Source organism: Mustela lutreola, chromosome 5 (genome assembly GCF_030435805.1).
Source record: "Mustela lutreola isolate mMusLut2 chromosome 5, mMusLut2.pri, whole genome shotgun sequence".
Taxonomy (NCBI): Eukaryota; Metazoa; Chordata; class Mammalia; order Carnivora; family Mustelidae; genus Mustela; species Mustela lutreola.
Genome location: NC_081294.1, coordinates 103346492 through 103366649, shown reverse-complemented (window position 1 = coordinate 103366649; position 20158 = coordinate 103346492). Strand labels below are relative to the sequence as shown.

Here is a 20158-nt window from a genome sequence, read left to right as displayed (position 1 = left end):
TCAGAATTAAAAATCACACCTTCAATTCTTAGTGAAATGCGGCTTTTAAATGAATCTTAATTTTCCCCAGCTTCAACTCTAATTTGAAAACTGAGTCATTCATTTGTTCGTTCACTAGGTCAAGCGTTGCTCAGATGTGTCTGAGCCTTTGGTGGGTGTACAGAGATGGCCTTGAGAAACTTAGCCAATTCTGACAGATTTGCAGGCACCCATGGTTTCTAACGACACGGTATGTTTCTCAGCTCTTTATTCAGTCAAGAGGACGGTACACGGGTAAGAGCACTGATTTAGGAAACCTGAGTTTAAGTCAGGCCCCATGTAATCTTGGGCAAGTTTCTTAACCATTTTGGGTCTGAGTTTCCACAACTTATGATTCATGGTTGAGTTAGGTAAGGGGTCCCAAGTCAAATTCCTGAAGTGGCAAGGCATGTAACATAAATACGTGATTGGACCTGGCTTGAGAAAAATAGAGGCAGAGGTCTGTTTTGCTTTCCCCTCAACTCAGGTTTAAGAAAACAACAGTCTGAACCCAGTAATAAATGGTCATGAACACTCAGTTTCTAAACCAGAGAAGCAAGGGGATCCGTGGGGACAGACGTCACCCGGGGCCGTGATTGCTTATCTTCAGTTAGGAATGTGGGCTGAGGGCTGCCAGGTCTTTTGAATTTCCAAGAAAATTGAGAAATATGGATTGGTTTCCGGAAGAAATTTTCAGATTTTTTTTTTTTTTAAATTACGAAGCAACCGATACAAAACTTTGAAAAAACCTTGTGCCAGTTAATCTTTTACGAGCCCAACTAAAACAAGCAGGTTTGTAGGCCTGCCAGTTGATGATTTCCGGGTTTCACTGTAGTTGGTGGAGCACTAGTTCTCCAGTTGAGATTTCTGGACCTACTACGAACTTTAGGCAGGCAGAACCCTTAGAAATTATACAGTAGGTTCTGTCAGAGTACCTTCTTGGGACAAGAGGATGCAGCAGTTTCATTCAAGTTAGGAACTCATGACCAGCAAACTCTTAGATTTACCAGCGAGCCTCATACATGTTTCCGGCTCCTACTCATCAGAATGCCAAGACTGACGATGGAATCAGACACTTCGTTCATTCACTCCCTCGTTCATTCAGCAATAGTTACGGAATATTTACTATTCATGAGGCATCTCCTAGGCACTGGGAACATAGAAGCAGATAGAAGACACCAAGTCTCTGGTCTCATGAAATGTACATTCTGGAAGAGAGACATAGATACTATCAATAGAAACAAAAAAAGGCACATGTTTCAGGCAATGGGAAGGACTGTCCAAGGTAAGAGGAGAGAGAGTGACAGGGGCAAAGTGGCATTTTAGGTGGGGTGAGGACAGAAGGGCTCTCCTTCCCTGACTGAAGTAAACAAGCATGCCATGCGACTTTCTGGAAAGAGGGTTTCAGAGGAGGGAGAAGTAAAGACAAAGGCCTGTGGCAGGTGCATAGAGTGGTCCGTTTATGGAGTACCAAGGCTAAGGTTAAATTAAGGTTATATAACCACTAGTGGCTTTAAAGGAATGCTTTGAGATTTTATTTCTATAAAACAAGGAATTCCTTCAAATTGTTTGCAACACTTTTATCTCTTTATATCGACAAAGACCCGTTGAGAAGCAGATCTAAGAGGCACATACCCACTGTTGGCCGGTGCGGTAAACCGGCTCCACCTTTCCCAAGAGCTGTCTAGTAAATTTAACGAGAGCCGTAGAACTGTTTACACCCATTGACTTGGTCACTTCACTCTAGACTATTTTCACAAAGCAAAAGAGAAGGAGAGGGAAAAAAAAGAAAAAGAAAAGAAAAACCAAGTCTACCTCATGTCCTTCCCAGGACCTTGTATTACACACACACATTTCAAATAATCTCAGTCTTCAAAAAGGTAATGAAAACAAGCAAACATAAACAAATGATGAAATTCAACACACATAGATTCGCCTAAGCTGTTAAGATGACACTTGGGAACAATCTTACTGAGGGGAAATATATTGTATGAAAAATGTTAAGTAGAAAAAAACAAGGTACAAATCTGTGTATCGATGCTGATCAAAATTGTGGAAAATATATTCCTGCACGTTAACAAATTTGAAAAGAGAATCTGGAGGGATACAAAAAATCTATTGTCCCATAAGCTTTCTTTTTGGGCGGGGTTGCTGGTTCTTTCGATTTTTTCCGGTTGTTGGGTAATGTGAGATTTTTTTTTTAAGCTGAGGTTTAGCACCCACGAAGTACGATCCATCTACAATAGCCGTGAAAGGGACAAGGCTGTTCTGCAGGCACTGCAGGCTTCCACAAGCAAAGTCTACAGAGACATGGTCTCCTTGCTCCACAACTAGAGCTATGCAAACACCACATGGCTTTGGTCACAATTCTGGTATCTGTACGATGGACAGATTGGGCGTCTGGGATGGAAAACTTGGAGTAGCCCTAATGGAGCCCATTAGAGCCATAAGCTGCTGACTCAAGATGAGCATGGAGGAGAGCAGCAAGTTCTCTTTGCTGCCACAGCCACCACTCCCTTCCTGATACAGCCCAGCAGCTGATTCTGTAGCTGTTTCCTTTGGGAAGAAGGATTTACCTTGCTTGGAGAGTTTCATAGCTAAACACACTCTAGCCCAGACCGAGCTTTGGAGATGTCTTCTTGTTCTTCCGGTCAATGGTCACCGCCTCAGAGGTGGGCTTTCCTGGCCAGCTGTTCTGAAGTAGCTCATACCCAGTGATGGAGGGTACGAGGTGTAGAATCCTGCTTTGTATTTTGTGTATCAGTCCTATAGACCATCTTCACTAATTTGTTTCCTTATTGTCTGTCTTCCCCATTGTAATGTAGGTTCTCAAAAACAGGGAGGACCACATCTGTCTTATTTGTTATTGGTGACTACAGTGATTTCTGGTGTCGAGTGGTTCCTTGGTATTTATTTTTTTTAAGTGGATTAATAAACTTGTAATGATCAGCAATTTGGGATTACTGAATGTCTGCAGCCCATCTGGATATCATTTTTCGAGCCAACTTGAATGAAGGGTTTCACAAGGGAAAAATGAGAACTACAAAACATGGTTGCTGGGTTCATTAGAAGCTCAACAGGACCATGACATTATCTTGGGCCTTAGGAAGAAGGAGGGGAATATGTTGGACTTTCCCTCTTGGGAAAATCCCCCCTCCCTTTTTTATAACCCCAATCTTTCTTCTCCCCTTCCTTCCCCTTATTTCTTCTAGAGAATGAGGGTAGCAGTCAGGTAGGCAATGGTGTATGGAGAGAAAATCTCCATAGATCTAGGGCCCTTCAAGAAGAACTGCAGGCATGGAGGGCAGAGCGGGGAAGTAGGCACTCAGGACAGCATGTTTGTGGTTGTTTGATTGCTGCATCTTTTCCAGCAAACCACCCCCAAAATAGCTCAAGACAAAAGGGATGACATGTATCCTTCATTCCATACAACTGGAACCTGGTGTCAGAATGTCAGCAGGAAGTGATGGCTGTGGCTGTGCCATTATCAATGTGGAGCTGATGTCTGTTGCCTCCGCATGCAAATGCTGTCTGACTCCCACATGCTGAAGAAAGTCAGCGGCTCACTACCTGGAGTCATTGCTCTGGGATGTCTGGTACACGACTTCCCAGTGTGTGACAATGAAAAAAGGTAGCAATGGAAATGCAGGCCAAAAATCTCTCTAGGAGTTCTTGATGAGATCCAAGACTTGCAAGGCCTTTTTTCGACTCAGTCATTTCCTGACAATGTAAATGGAATTGCTAAGGATAGGCATGCCTTTGGTAATAATTGCTCACGTTTATTGCAAGCTTACCATGTGTCTGGCACTGCTCTAAGCGTTGCACATTGACTCAACAAGCCTAAGAGGTAGTTACCATTTTTCTGTTTTTATTGATGAAACACTGAGCACAGAGCAGTTAAGCAACTTGTCTGAGGTCATCCAGCTAAAAGTGACAAAGCCAGGAAATGGATCCACAAAACTTGGTTCCAACATTCATGCTCTTATCTATTACGCTACACTATCTATATGGAAAAATAGAGGCACCTGGGACGCCTGGGTGGCTCAGTTGGTTAAACGTCCGACTCTTGATTTTGTCTCAGGTCATGATCTCAGGGTCTTGAGATCAAGCTCTGTGTGGGGCTCTGTGCTCGGTGTGGAGCCTGCTTGAGAGTCTCTCTCTTCCTCTGCCTCTGTCCTTCCCCCTGCTTACACACACATGCACAGATACAAATACAGACCCATACACACACACTCTCAAAATAAGTAAAATATTTAAAAAATAGAGACAGCTGTAGATTTAGTTTTATTATATAGAGTCAAATTTCGAATGTATGTCTCCAGTTAAGCTAGGCATCAAGTTAAGTGTGTTAGGGAGATAGAGGTAAATGAAATTAGTTCCTCCCTCCAGCACTTTTAGTTTACTGGAGGAGACAGACACACAAAGGAGTGAACCCTGGAGATTATGGAAGCTCAGCTGCTGGGGAGGGGGCAGTAGATGAAGTCAGGGTAGGCTTCCTGGGGTAGGTAAGGCTGCAATTGGATCATTTCTTACCTGTGAGAAATGAGGGGGTGCAGTGTGTGCTGTGACGCACAGCCCAGATCCTGCTTTGAGACCAGTGCACTTGCTCCCCAGAGGCCCTGACTGCTGTCTGCCCAAGGCTCCCAGCTGAATCCCTCCCCTCTTTCTCTTGTCAAAGGGAGTTGCTTCTCCCAAGGTTTCCCCCTGCCTCAGATGGCTTCACACCACAGGTCGTTGGTAGAGGTACAAAGGAAAGGCCCCACCCCCTTTGCCTCAGTTTGGGGCAATTCTGAAAGCTGTCCCATAAGCAGAGCCCCATGGGATCAGTGGAGACCTCTGGCGCCGTTCTGTCACAGTTAACTTTCCTGCTGCCCAGGGATGCTTTCTTCACTCCTTTATGGGTGTTATTCCCCAAAGCACTCACTAATATATATCCTTTATGGGAATCTCTCTCTGAGTCTGTATCTGGGGAAAAGTGACGTGAGAAAGCAAGGTGGAAGGGTCTTCCTAACTGATGGCACCACCAAGGTGTTCCTCATTTAACAAATATTAATTGTGTGCCTACTATGTATAAGTCATGGTCCAGGGCCCTGGGGATACAATGGCAGCAATTCCCTAGCCTGTCCCATATTTGGCATTGGCTGCTACAAACATTATGCTGCACGTCTTTGATGCATGTATGGAAACCTTTCTACTGAGCATATATACCAAGGAGAGGAATTCTGTACCATTTTCAAATGGTCATATCAATTTACCTTCCCAGCAGTAAGTGGCAGTTCTGTGATGAGAGGTGCTTGTCAACACTTGGTATTATCAGTCTTCTAAATTTTAGCCATTCTGGGGGCAGGGGATATTTTATGGTATTAAAACATGTAACATGGATTTTGATTTGCATTGTCCTGATGACTCATGAGATTCTTTTTTTTCTTTTCTTTTTTTTTTTAAGGAAAGCTCTATGTCCTGCGTAGGTCTTGAACTCATGACCCCCAAATCAAGAATCACATGCTCCACCTACTGAGCCAGCCAGGAACTCCTTGTTTTCATATGTTCCATGGCCATTTTCTTCTGGACATCTTTTTTCCAGTTTCCATTTAAGCCTCTGCTCCTTTTCTATTGAGTCATCTGTCTTTATTATATTGATTTGTAGGAGTTCTTCATCTATTCTGGATGAAAGTTCTTTGTTGGTTATTCAAAGTGCCAACACCCTCTCTAACCCTGCAGCTTGTGCTTCTACTCTACTAATGGTGTCTTTTGGTCTTCTGATCGATACTGAAGGTAACCCAAAATGAATTCCAGCTTAAAAGTAGAGCGAAATGTGAGATGAAAAACAATAAAGCAGCTAGGTGAGGAGAATGTCTTCATGACACTGGGGTAGAACAAAGATTTTTTATATGGTCTTCAAAGCATAACTTATAATGGAAAGGCTGAGAAATTAGAGTAGATTAAAATTAGGAACTTCTGTGCATCAAAAGACATCATTAAGACAATGTGCTAAGCACTTGTGTTGTATCATTTAGTCCTTTTAATGAACAATTCAAGTATCTCTCTCTTATCGATGAGACACTGAGACTCAGAGAGGTTAATAAACTTACCCTGGATCACACAGCTTACTAGTGGAGAAGCTAGGGCTTGAATTCAGGTTTGACCTAGTCTAGAGACAAAGCTCCTAACTCATGCTCGTTCTGTGCCCCCAATACACCTCCAGAGGGTCCCCTATGGGACTGTGTTGTGTCAGGCTCCAGACCTGTGTCATCCTGGCTTCTCATTGTGCCTTCTTGTGTGCAGGCATCCCTTAACGTGGCTCTTGTTCCTCCCTGTAAATTATTCATTTCCTCCTCCACTGTTGTATGAGCTTGGCCTACTGTGAACAGTTGCTCTTTGGCCTTTGCCTTAGCCCTGAAGAAGCAAGTCTCCTTTGGGCTCTATTCACAGCAGCTGTACCTGGGAAAAACTCGGACAACATCCTGTGTCTGCAGCAGGCTGAGTGGCAAAGCCCCAGCCACCGGGGGAAGAGGGAACTCTTGAGGAGAAGTGCCAAGTTTACACGGTCTTCTTAGGGACGCTGGAGTTGGGGAGGTCCTGGCATCCCGGAATGGATGCCGCCACTTTTCCCTACTTTTTCCGGCTGTCAGGGGTCCCTGCTGTGGAGCTGAGCTGAGTTGGGAATTGTAGGGAAATCACCTGGAGCTGTGGCCAGGATCAGGAGAGGCCCAGGTACCCGTCAGGCCTGCCTGGGACAGTAGAAACTAGTCGACAGATCCTATAGAAGCTTTGTGAGAGCCAGACAACAGTGGGACTCCAGGAGGATCTGGCTCCTGTTACCAGAGCACCTCAGCATCCTCAGTCTGAAGGGAAGTGCAGAGCTGCCTCCAAGAGCAGAATTGAGCCAATCTGGCTTATCATACTGACTGCCATGTCCTGAGGCCTTGTGTCAACTGCTTTGCTAAGCTTTTTATACACATTTTCTCAGTCTCTAAAAATCCCAGGAAAATACCAATCAGCATCACTTCTAGTGTATAGTTCTAGAAAGGAGCCCACAGAAAGACCAAGTTTGGCTTCCTCCATGCCCTCACAGCTAGCTAAGTGGCAGAGTCAGGATTCAAATCCACATCTGTGTGACTTCAAAACTCAGAAGAGTGCTTACTACAAAGCTAATGAAGCATAAACCCCAAGGCCCCCGTTTGCACTCATCCCTTAGAGGCACTGGAGGGCCCTAACAGTGTATTCAAATGGTCATACGTTCTTTACAATATTACAAAACTAAAGAAGAACTTAATAGCTGGTTTCCTTCCGTTGAAACTACCATTTCTTGCTACCATCTCTCCCTCAAATTTGCCCTGGTGTTGGGTGGAGGTAGGCAGTTTGGAAAGCTGGCTGAGAGGAATTTGAGCTGGGTAGATACTTAGTTTGAGTTCGGTGACATGCACTGAAGTAGCTCACAATCACTTCTGTGATTATTAAGTATTGCTGGCCGTCTCTCTGAAGGAAGGGCTTCTGGGAATATTCCTGCTGCCCACGGTGCCCACTCACTTGGCCTTGTGACTTGTACACACAGGGCCAGAGGCTGGACGGCAAACGTGAATGTGGTCTCTGTCCTTAGCACAGGATGTATGTGGGAAATGGAGAAGAAACAAGTAACTTCCCCCTCCACCCACCAAAACAAACAAACAACCCCCCCCAAAACCATTAATAATCAAAACTAATTTGTATCTTTCTATTCCCTGTCTAGACAATGATATCACAAAGCTGTTACTATATGAAGAGGTAAGCAGAGACTATGCAGCCAAATAATACAGAAAAAGAAAATAGATGTGTCAGGCAGTTAATTATAATAGTGTGTTATTTTTCTGGAATGTTGCTATGGTCTGTGATATACGTCAACTTTTAGAAATTCTGAGAGCTTCTTTTCTCATTCTAAATAGTTACTTTGGTAGCTAACTTTTTTTTTATTATAGTCTTCTCAAGGAGAAACCCCCAAACCTGGAACTCACGTTGCTCAAACTCAAACTCTTAGCAGCAGCAGTATTCTGCCTCCTCCATTGGAAGGTTCTCCAGTCCTCTCTGTGGATGGAGAAATGGGACTCCGAGGTCTGGAAAAGCCCCAGCTTCCAGAACTTTCGATGGATGGTGCTACAGACGTCCTCTAAGGGATTTGGGTATCCCTCTAGTCTAGGGTGCAATAGCACACAAAACAAAGCCCCGGCTTGCCCCTGCAGTGGGACACGTCCGATGTTTTCAGAGGCCAGAAGGGTAGGGGAAACTTAAAAATTGCCTCGCTTTTTGCAATGTGCAGTAGCTTCCCGTTCAGCAGAAATGGAGTTTGCTGGTTGACTTCATTGGCCTTTTCAGTCCACAGAGAATTTTTAGATGCTCTCTCCGGAGCAAGGATTCAGGTGTGAGCAGCTGGGAGGGAGTGTAACTGCAGTACATACGGTCTATTCCGCCGCCCTTTGGGTCGTGGTGGGGGGCGAGGGGAGGGGAGTGGAGCAGGGAGCACAGAAACAGGGCTGCCGGCAGATGGCCGCTGGTGCCCTTGGAGTCAGGGGTGGGGCTTACTGCGTCCTTGGGGCTCCCAGACGACACCGCCCTGCATTCTGGCCCAAGGCAGTTGCCGCGCTGCGGGGCGGGAGCCTGCCTTGCCTTCAAGAACTTGTCTTCTTTATGGTTTTCACTTCTCCACCTGGTGTTCGGACTGCAAATTACAGGAGACGACGCTCCGTCGGTTCTCCCCGCGGAACAAAGGGACTGCGGCATTGAGACCTTGCAGACTCCCGACTCCCGCTCCGGGAGCGCCCCGCCCCCGGCTGCCCGGGCAGCCAACCAGCGCACGAGCTGGTCCCAATCAGAGGACGCCCCGCCAGGCGAGGCCCGAGAGGGGCTGCCTTGTTCAGAGGCTGTGGTGGTGTGGGGAACACCATACCACTGACCCTGGGATTAGAGAAAGTTACTGTATGGACAGAGCAGGTCTCATGTGGAATACTAGTCAGCAGAGAGCCTGAGGGGGGCAAAGAGTCACTGGTTTAAGAACAACTGACACAGGCCTCAGGGGCTGGCCAGCCTGCCCGGTGGTATCCTCTAGAGTTCTCCGCTTCTGGCTTAGGAGTGCTGGGCCCAAGGGTTATTCCCCTGTCTCTCTTCATGTCCCCCTCTGAATGAGCAGCACACGCAGGAGTGAACGCATACAGTATACCTCTTGCTTCTCTCCCATGTGACCACAGGCAAATTCTATCCCATTCTGGACACAATACACACACAATTCTACACACAGTATATACATACAATAAAATATGTAGCATTTGGGATAATATTCTGGGCTGAACTGTGTCCCCCTGAAATTCTTATGTTGAAGTCTTAACCCTCAGAACCTCAGAATGTGACTGCGTATGGAGATAAGGCCCTTGGAGAGGTAATTAGCCTAAAATGTTATTACTAGTATGGGTCCTAATCCAAGGTGCTCTTATTCAAATAGGAGATTAAGACACAGACGTCTACCAAGAGAACACCATGGGACAACATGGAGAGAAGAAGTACATCTAGAATCAAGGAGGAGGGCCTCCAAAGAAAAGGGCCCCTTTTCCACCTTTTTTTTTTTTTTTAAGATTTTATTTATTTGACAGAGAGAGAGCGAGTGAGCGTGAGAGATCACAAGTAGGCAGTGAGCCACTGCAGGCAGTGGGGTAGGGGGAAGCAGGCTCCCCACTGAGCAGAGAGCCCGACTTGGGGCTCGATCCCAGAACCCTGGGATCATGACGTGAGCCGAAGGCAGAGGCTTAACCCACTGAGCCACCCAGTCACCCCCCACCCCTCTTTTTCCATCTTGATGTTGAACTTCAAGCCTCTAGAATGGTAACAAAATAAGCCTGAGCCCCTCGGTGGTACTTTGTTAGGGCAACCATAGCAAACTAATATAGATAACAGACCCTTTGCCGTCTCAGACATTCTGACCCTGCAGAGGGAAGTGAGTGCATAATCTCTAGGGGAATGTTATCCAACAGAACCTCTGGTGATGGTAAAATGTTCTACATCTGTGGTAGCCACTAGCCCACCATATGTGGCAACAGAGCATCTTGAAATGTGGCTAGGTATGACTGAGGAACTGATTCTTAGTTGCAATTACTTTAAGTATAACTATAATTAGCTGAGTATGGCAACAGTGTTACATAACCCAGTTCTGGAAGTCATGGCCCACCATTGCTTGCCTACTCAATGGTTACCTTCCTTTTCTCTTGCTCATTAAACTTCAGTTTAATTCAGGTAGTCAGAAGCCATGTGTTTTAGGGGAGAGGGCACTCCTTTGGAGCTCTCTAGAGGGAGACGGATATTGGTCACTCAAAGCCAGATATGGTAATTACCTTCCCCTACTAGTGACTGGCTATGGAATAGGCAAATGATGCAAATCCCGTCAGTGAGATGTAAAAGGAAGTCTGCTGAAGGATTCTGAGAATGTTCTCCAAGATCTTAAAGAGGGTCCTAACGAGGGCATAGTCTGCCTTCTGGTCCTCATATTTTTGCGTGAAGATCCAATGTTTTGACTTGCTAAGTGCTCTCTCATGCCCCTGAGGGGATGATGGCAAGTCTGGCTAATGTAGATGGCTAATGTGAAAGGTGAAAAGAACCTGGGTCTTTGGGGATATCACCCAGCTATGTCCTAACTAACCTTGGAATTGTCCTTTGTTACGTGAAATAACAATTCCCTTTATTACTATGGATATTTATTATATAGATATTCTGTTACATGCAGACAAGGGTATTCCTTTGGGATTAGGAAATCCATGGCAGGCACTCCTTGTTTCTGCCTTCAAGGGCAACGCTACAAAATATATCCCCTTTTCTCATCGTGCTTCTCAGACTAACATTCTGAGAAGCCGCTATCAGACAAGTGAGTTAATAGGCTAGATAAAAATCTGTTTGCTATTCCTGTTCTAGAGCAAAAGCACACAGACATGTGCTCTGCCACCAACTCCTCCACAAACGCTTGCTTCCCAATAGTCCCGGCTAACGATCAGAAAGTGTTCCTGAAACATCAACAATACCTCAGCACCCAGGATCCCAGCCTACAGAAGCAATTCAAATAAGCCCATCTCAAAGGAAACAGGTTTTCTGGATGCCCAAGCATAGAAAAGAAAGTCCTTATTTTTAAAGGGTCAATTCATGCTTGGAAGGGAAGCCAGTCATGCAACAACCTTTATTTGAATATAATGGAGCAAAAAATGCTCTTTTATTAATAATCCAATGTACATTAATTATCTTTGCAGCTGTTACATGAATGTTAGGTATCTGGTAAGTAAATGTACGCACACTTCCACATTGATAGATTTATGCTGTACACGAGTCATCCCACACAGAGCATGCCCGTTCACAAGGATACGCATGGGTCTTGGGACATTTGTTAAAACATACTTGGTCAAACATTTTAGCAATCGGGACTCAGACACAGAGAAGCATACCAGAAAGATGAGATCACAACAGGACCAGCTGTAGGGAAGATGGAAACTCCAGAAACCTGAAACAGAATTTATTGGGGTTCACACATGCAGCACATATATACAGTACAATTGGGGTAACTAGAACATTCACAGGAGGAGGTCTTACAGAGCAGTGAAAACAGGAAAGGAACAAGACAGAGGAAAACAAAACATCCAAATGCCAAAACCATGGATAGGACCCCTGCCAAGATCTCACTGCAAAGGAGAGCAGATGGTGGGCTTAGCATGTGTCCAAAAATGGAGGTTTACCTGAAAGGAAAGAAAAAAAAAAAAAAACCCACTCTTGCAGGACTTTATTTACAGCATCTAGACATCAGTGAAGAACACATGATCTATTCAGTATGTTCCCAGGTCGGGGTGAGGATATATAACCACTTCTTAGATGTTACAAAAGCACATATCAAGAAAGACCATTTCTTTTTTCTTCTGTTTGACTTAGGACCTAGATTCAGCACAATAAATGTCTAACATTTATAAATGGTAGAAGTGATATTAAGCAAATCTGTCCTGTTCTATCCAGGGAGGCCTGGTGAATGTCAAGGGCAAGGAAGGAGTTTCCTTCTTGGACACCTACTTGGGTGTGAGAGGGAAGACACTGCATAGCTTCAAAGAGTTTGTTTTTGTTTGAACAGCATACAATAGCCAATAGACTGTACATCTCCCTGAAGGACCAATACCCATAGAAAGCGGGGGATTCTCCGCACAGTGGGTCCTGTTTGAGTCAATACAAATGCAGAAAGAAACCCTTTGTGCACTGAAAGGAGGTGAGGTTGAGCTTGCTAAGTCTTTCCTTCCCTTGGGCATGTGGGCTACACTGACCCACAAACCTACAGGACTCACTTTGGTGTGGCCTGGGTCTGTGAGGCGGGAGGTCATCCAGTGTTCAGAGCTTTGGGGCTACAAGTCTGACTGGCAGCCTTGGAAGATTTCCATGGTGCAAATCCTACCGCTCCCACCTCCCCACAAACCTGGGCCGATTCCAAGCTACGAATGTGACATCACTGACTGTGGAATTGGGAAGACGTGTGCACTAGCCCGCTGGTATAGAGCATCGCTACCATCCAGAGACCATAGGCAGCCATCACCTCGAGGGCATGGATTCTGCTAACGTGCGGTGAAATAATTAAACAGCAACGGCTTTTAAGTATTTACCATTGAATTGTAAAGTTTCATAACTTAATTTTTAGTTATGGCTGTGTTTCCCAAACTGGCTCACAAAATGACTGAAAGGATTGGCTCCAAGGAGCGGGTCTGAGTCTGCTCCCTCATGTCGCTGGCTTTCAAGGCCTCTGGCCCCTGTGAGCAGGCTCCCTCATTCACTCTGCACACCTACTTCTAGGGTGGGCTTCTAGGTTGGTGTTGAGCCCTATCGGAGTCTGAACAGAGGGCCAAGGGCTGCTTTTTCCCCCTCCTAGTTTTGGGCACTCTTGGTACTCAGGGGAACATAACTCTGGCAGGGTTGGCAAGAGGGGGCAGTCTCTGCAGTGTCAGCATTTAAATTGGAATAGAAAGCTCCCAGCCTTCGGCACTGGGCAGACCCTTGACACGCCTGGAGTGGGGCCTCTACCTCCCACGGGTCAGTGAATTCCAAGAGCCTCACGGCAGGCTGCCTCATCTTTCTTTTGGGAATCCAATACTAAGCTCTCAGACTTCTGCCCCAGACATGGGCCTCTTTTGGACCCCATGCCAGTGGTGGCCATCTAATCAAGCATGGGAGGGAGAAGCAGTTGGAAAGCTCTCCTGATTCAGGGAGCTGTGTCAGCCCAAGAGTCTGGAGCTTAGACTCCCCCACACCTACTGATTTCAATACCTTCTGCATCCTTTGGGCCTCCATCAGAGGCACGGGTGAGTGCACTCTTTGGTCCCAAGTGCACCAGGAAAGCTTGGCCAGGCCTCTGTACACGGCTGGAGTCAAGAGGTGACCAGAGGAGGCAAGGAGGAAGAAAAGTAGATGGGGAAGAAAGGAAGTGAGTCTGTACTGCCTGGGGGAGGTAAAAAGGGGGTGGGTTAGTGGGTGAAAAAGGAAATTGGGGCTCCCAGAGGGGAGGGTGGAGGATTACTACCCACTACTTTCACTGCTCTGTCTCCCCTCAGGCCCCAGAGCCCCAAAGGTCCTTGCAGCATCAAGACGCTTTGCAACAACTCTGCACTGGTTTTGAACTGAAATGTGAAAGCCTTCGGCGACTTAAGGTCAGAACCTGTTTTCTGGGTGGTTTATCTGCCGAAGGGAGAGGGAGCAAAGAGGCTCCGGCATATCTGCAAAGACAGTGGACGTCGCCGTCACCAATCTTCAGAATCAGAAAGGAAACAGCCCGGGAAGCTGAGGCAGGGGACAGGGCTGCAGCTGAGGGGAAGGCTAACTCTGCACCGGACCAGACTTCCCAGCCCCCACCTCTCCTCTCAGGCCCTGCAAAGAACTCCAGAACTTTAAAAGTCAATGTCTCTACGAAGAAGGGGCCATCTTTGCTGCTGCTTCCTTTCCTTGACTAATACCTTAGTGAGGATTTCAAGCCAAGGCATTCAAAGCAGGTGTATGTGTGCCTTCATTTCTCTTATTTTTCCAAGTACTAATCTATAGTTCCTCCAAAAAAGGCCAAGAAACTGAGGGGCCTTCTGCTCCCATCAAAGGTAGTCCCAAGTCTGAGTAATTTCTCAGCTGTTTGGGAAAACAACACTTTGTGTTATAGGGAAGGGGCTTCTATATGAGACCCCATTATAGCTGTTTTCTCTTTCACGCTCATTTCCTCTGCCTTCACTTAAGTCCTGCAAATGGTTCACTATCCACAGGAAGCACACTGCCCCAACCCAGCGCATGGGAAGTGCTCCATCAGTATCTACCAAATAATCACATGGAAGGACAAGAGTAAATGCTTTGCCCCACCCAGCCTTGCTGGCCTTAAACAATGCAGATCTGCAAACCATATCCTTATAACTCAAAATCTTGGGATTACTCAGATCTAGGTATGGCTGGAGAAAGAGCCAAGAAAGTTCTGGCAATGGTGTGTCTGGTTGATGCGATGCTGCTAATAGGAGGAATAGTCAACATTTGGAGCAAGAGAACATTACATGGAGGACTGCCACTCCATACCTGGAACAATAAAGGGACACATATGTCTAGGAGACACTGATAATTTTGTCTACATCATACAGATTGTGAGGAAAACTTTACTCAAAACGTACATTGTTTGGCAGAAACCGAAAACTGTAAGAAATGAATAGTTCATTTCAGAGTGCCCTATGGTATAGATTTCTTTCTGTCTTTGCCAACTAACTTGTGTTTCTATAGGTCTTGTCACTGGACTAAGTGCAACATGACATGGGGGTTAAAGGAAAACCAAATGGACAGCTAGTATGCACCTTCAACCAATCACTTGTCTTTCCAAGGACAACCAATCACTTGTCTCTCTACGATACCAGGGAAAAGCCAAATTCAGACATTGTCGACTTTAGAGCCTTTAGTGCATGAACAGATGAAAAACAGATAAAGGCCACTTTGATATTCAATAGAAAAAACTGGAGACTATCATATTCTATTTTGGTTGGCAGAGGGAATCAAAAGGTATTCCCACGAAATGACTCTGAAATGATCCCAGCATTTAGAAAGTCTCCAGTATGCCCTTCACTGGAACCTTCTCAGCAATATCTTGGACTCTCTCACTGACACTACATTCTTTCCCCACCTCTCCCATGATATCTAAGGACATCCAGAGAAGCAGCAAAGCAGGTTTTGGCACACACCTGAAGTCTGATTTGGTGAGATCTGAAGAGGAGGTGCATTTGCCAACTTAGGTGGTATCCATTCAAAACTCAGTTTTTGAAGCCCTACATCTTCCTGTTTCAAGAACAAAAGGGAGGAAGGAGTCGGGACAGCTACAGGACAAAGCCTTTGTGATAGCATGGTGACCAGAGAGTCTTCTGGTCCTGTACATGTGACTGGGTGGGTCCCTTTCCTGAACGGACAATGATAACTGTCAAACCAGCACTGAGAGGAGGTAATGCTCAGGATAGAGGCAGCTAGAGTCCCCTATCTTCTCTCCCAGGGTCACTACTCTGACTGTTAAGGTGATCCCCGACCAGTGGGTTTGGCATTCTGAATTGATCCCAAAGAGCTAGGAGGACATTTTCACCAGAACAGGAGTCAGAAATACAGGAGCAAGCGGAATGGTTTCCTAGGCTTCCTTTTTGGCACATACTCTCATTTTCCTCCTTTTGTGGGTGAAACGAGATGCTGGTCACTGGTCCCGGCGCCAGCGGGCTGCTCCGTGGATAGAGCTGAGTTCCTGTGTAATCAATCGCAGGGCTCTATCTTAATCCAGCTAACCCCACAACAAGCCAGACAGGCCGGACCACATACTTTGGGAACAACCTGAACTCTCTCAGAGAAAATCAAGGCAACGGGAACAATGCAAAGAAGCAGAGAAAACTGCGTGGAAGGTGGAAAAGGTGGTGACCAAGAAGGCTTGTGACCACAGACTGTCCAGAAGATTAGAACAGATCCCTCTTGGGCCACCTGGGAGGCTTGGATCAGGTGACGGGAAGGCCCAGAAAGGGCCTTTTGAAGGGGATGCATGGTGTCAGGTCTCACGAAGTGGGGTTCGGCTCCTTTATCCCATTCTGACCCAATCAGCGTTCCAATAAAACTCTGCATCTGCTATGCTCAGCAGCTCAGGAGATTTCCTACACATTTAGAGCTACAACAGACATGTGAGACATGATCGTGAACTTTGCTTACTGGATTAACTTGACTTCCAGAAAGTTAAGAAGACTAGAGACAGCGACATCCACGCACATTTCTCTTGCTTCTGAATGGGCTGGTGAACATACACATCTTATTTTGGTAGTGGTTATTGTACATGCTGTGTTCAGCTAAAATGACCCACTTGGGTTCCTACATGTGCCTTTTATAAGAAGATGAATCAAGGGGTGGGTAGGGAGGGAAAGGAATCCACGTGGACGGATAATATACAGGGTACCTTCCTGGGCTGTGTGAATGCTAGGTTTGTTCTCCAGTAATATTACAGAGGCAGAAGTGAGAGTTGGTTCCATTTCTTTCCCTGACTTTCTGGCATCTGGCTGAGAGATCTCTTTGAGTCTTGACTTATTCTCCCTCTTCCTGCCACCTTTGCGGTTTGGGGTTGGCGTTTTGCTGCTGTTTTGGCCCTGAGCCGGCCTTCCCAGGGAACCACCCTCCTCCTGCCAGCCTTCCACACCACGCTGTCCCCTTTACAGACCTGAATGACTTCAAGAGGGTAGTCGATCCATGGCTATGTTAATGGAAGAAACATTTCACAGAGTCAGAACTCTACTCTGGAGCTCCAGGAGCACCATTAGGAAGGGGAGAGGGAGGAAGGGTGCCTTCAGGCTTAGGAAGGGGCTTTGGAGGGAATGGCTATTGGAAACAAAGGCTTTCCCTTCCTGGGGCCCCAGGGCTGTGGCTTGCTGGAAAGGCTATAACAAGTAACAAGGATAACCCTTTTACAACACAGAGTTTAAAAAAAAAAAAAAAAGGATTATTGTTTTAATATGGGATTTATTCCTGGCTGCTGGTCACTGCTGCAAGTCTATAAGGAGGCTTCAGATTTCAAAGAAGATGAGTAAAAAGGATGAGCCTGGAGGAGGGGCAGGCCCGAGGGGTGAGAAGGTCACATAGCTGACAGCCCCTGGGAATGTCCTGCTGACCTCTGTCTTCCAGGCCCAGGCAGATTCCAGAGGTAAAGCAAGCAGCCCCAAACCACCAGAGACGCTGCCCTTGTCTGCCAGAGGGCCCCTTGCTCAGACTAAGCAGGCTGGGATTCCGCAAAGAGCCAGACAGCGGCGGGGGAACGCACAGACCAGTGGAAACTAGAGGAGAAGACCCACTTCAGCGCTGCCAGCTAGGAAGCCCAGTGTCTAGGGCGTGGGGGCACCAAAGGGTGGTACCCTCAAGGTAGCATTTTGCATTTCCAAATCGTTGGGGGGGGGGGTACTTTCTTCCTCATGGGCAATTTACAACAACAGAGATGACTGACCATCTCTAGATTGAACACAGTTTGGATGAAGGGCAGAGTCAGGCAGGCTGACCCAGGGCTCAGAAAGTGGCTTTCTCTCTTGGAATCTGCTCCCTGGCAAGATCAAGGGCAGCTGGGGTGAGCGTGGGGAGAAGACAGCAGGGGGAGGGTGGTGGCGGGGCATGTGGTAAACAGAGGCAGAAGATCTGTCTCCGATCTTCTAACATTCTGGCCCGGCTCCCTCCTCAGATTTTTCAGGACTGGAACGGGGCAGAAATCTGGCTTCTGTCATTCACTCAGATCTTTGCTGCTCACCAGCCTTTCTTTCTCTTTTTAGCAGGCCACCTTCCCTGTCAGGCCTCAAAGAGCTCCACCCAGCTCCGTGTGGTGCCACATGGTTTTCTTTGAAAGGCCCTGCTGTAACAGCAAGAATTGTTGGGTGTCCTTTTCTAAGTAAACAGGAAATATCACTCTGTTGGGGAAAAAAAAAAAAAAAAAGAATCCCTCTCCTCAGCACAAATGCAATAATATGCCAACTTACATTTCCCGTGAATGTGAAATCAGAAGCGGGATCTATTTCTTACAGCAGCCCGGGCTCCTCAGCCTTTAGTGAACAGAATCTTAGGGAGGCCTGGATGACGAGGACACTTAAAAAAAATGCTTCCACGGACTGATTCTTGGGAGCTGGGAGTATCCCAGTTAGGAAAGGTAAGAAGGCATGAAAAACCCTGGAAACTCACATCTAAGGGGGCAGGACAGTACGCATCTACATTTCAGTCACAGTAAGAGTTAGTGTTCCGATCTTTTACCACCTTTTGAGATCTGAAAAAATCTGAAGCCTTGAGTCAGTCCGGAGGGTCGACACAGGGCAGAAGAAAGAGATGCTGTATACGGATGGCTTGTTTCCCATTACATCAGGACCTGGGTTCGTGTGTCTGGCAGGCGCAGGCCCACCAGTCCTCCACACACCAGCACAGTGGAGGCCAGCAGGATGGGGATCGATTTGGTGAAGCTGACCAGGGAGCCGAATATTAAGTTTCCAAGGACGGCCGCTGCTTTGCACAGGGCATTCAAGAAGCCAAAGCCTGTCGCCCTGCAAGGGGAAGAGACACAAGACAGGGTTGACAAAGTGACTTCCCAGATGCAACCTTAGACACAAATGTCCTAGGCAGTATTTTCCAAGGATTGCCTTCTTGAAGAGTTTTGTGTCTCATTAAGACAAGTAATGAAATGCGTCTGGAGGTAGAGAATCTCAGCTGTTGGTACTGTTCCTTCAGCCCTCTGTTGATTTTCTCCTCACCTCGACTGATTCTTATTCTGCCCGGACGTTCCACTTTACCGTGAACAGAAAGAAAGAACATTCCAGGGCAAAAAGTCTCTTCTCTCTTCCAGAGGTAAATTAGAATACAGGATCATATATTTCTTTCATTTTTTTTCTCCCCTCCCTCTTTCCTCAGAGCTTTGTTAACATGTAAGGTTCTAAGTAGCTAAGTCATGGAATTTTCAGAGAAAATCAGATGATTGGCTTGTATTCCTCATCTTTTGGGTGCCATAGAGGTGAATTATCATGCTGTCTTCACACGTGTTTTGGTGGCAGGCAGACACCGAACGCTGAACTTGGTGGCCCACCACGAGCTAACGGCACTCCTTCCATTCTCATCAGAGTTCTGATCACGTCCAGGAAAATATAGGGGAGAATCAGATTGTCAGCCTAGAGTAGAGAAGATCTTGCTCCTTCTGCTGGCATTTGATCATGATTCTACTCTGCACTTGTAGGTAGGAAACTTAATTTTGTTCATGAGGGTACTGACACCACAGACATCATGACATAATATGAATTTCCTTGGCCTCTATGTCAGTTCACTTTCCTGTCTGTCACTGGATAGATCTGTATTTTCAAGGCAAATTGAACACAAGATCATTGTTGGACACATTTTTTCCCCCTCCAGAGGGAAGTGCATTTCATACGCTATAAAATACAGCGTCTAGTACACCTCTTCCTTTGATTTGAAAATGGGTAAGTATTGGGTTTCCTTCGACAAGTCACAACTACTCATCACTATCTGAGCTGTTCCTAATGCCATTTTCTACAGAGGATAGATACTCATTGTGGTTCTGATCCACCCTTCCCCCCTTTCCATACCACAGAGAGGATTACGCCGAGTTCCTACAGAACTCAGCCTGTGATTTTGTCCAGGGCCAGTGACTGGTCAGAACAGACCTAAAAGGAGGTAGCAAGCGCCAACTTTCGTTCTGGCCAAGACACCTAGAAGGTAGAGTAAGCAGGTCTCGGCAGTGTGGCAAAATTACCAACTGTGTGGAATGTGGAAGGGGTGTAACACAATCTCTGACAGAAAAACAGGAACTTCTTGAGAAGAGTGTAAGCTAATTTTATAAGCTTCTTCTTTTTGGTTTGTTTTTAAATAAAGAGACTAGTAATAGCAATGACCACTAGAAAAGTAAGAATGAATATACTGAGAGTTATTTTCAAATGAAATTGCTGGAGGATACATGCTGGGGACCGCTGAAGACTTCAGGAGAATGACGTAGTCATCCACTGCCTTCCCCACCTCAGGGATAGGCCATGAGGCTGAACTCCGTTTGTTCATTAACACTTTTTTCGAGTAGTTTTAGGTTTTTGAAAAAACTGAGTGAAAAGCAAAGGGA

The 20158-nt window shown here is 46.2% G+C and overlaps 1 protein-coding gene across 1 annotated transcript in view; it reads right to left on the bottom strand.

Annotated features, from left to right (window-relative positions):
- Positions 1 to 11184: 11184 nt before the first annotated feature.
- Positions 11185 to 20158, bottom strand: part of SV2C (synaptic vesicle glycoprotein 2C) — a 213980-nt gene continuing 205006 nt past the window's right edge. The window contains exon 13 of the mRNA XM_059175276.1: positions 11185 to 18584. Coding sequence (XP_059031259.1) covers positions 18401 to 18584 — 184 coding nt within the window. The 3' untranslated portion in view covers positions 11185 to 18400. The remainder of the gene's footprint in view (positions 18585 to 20158) is intronic.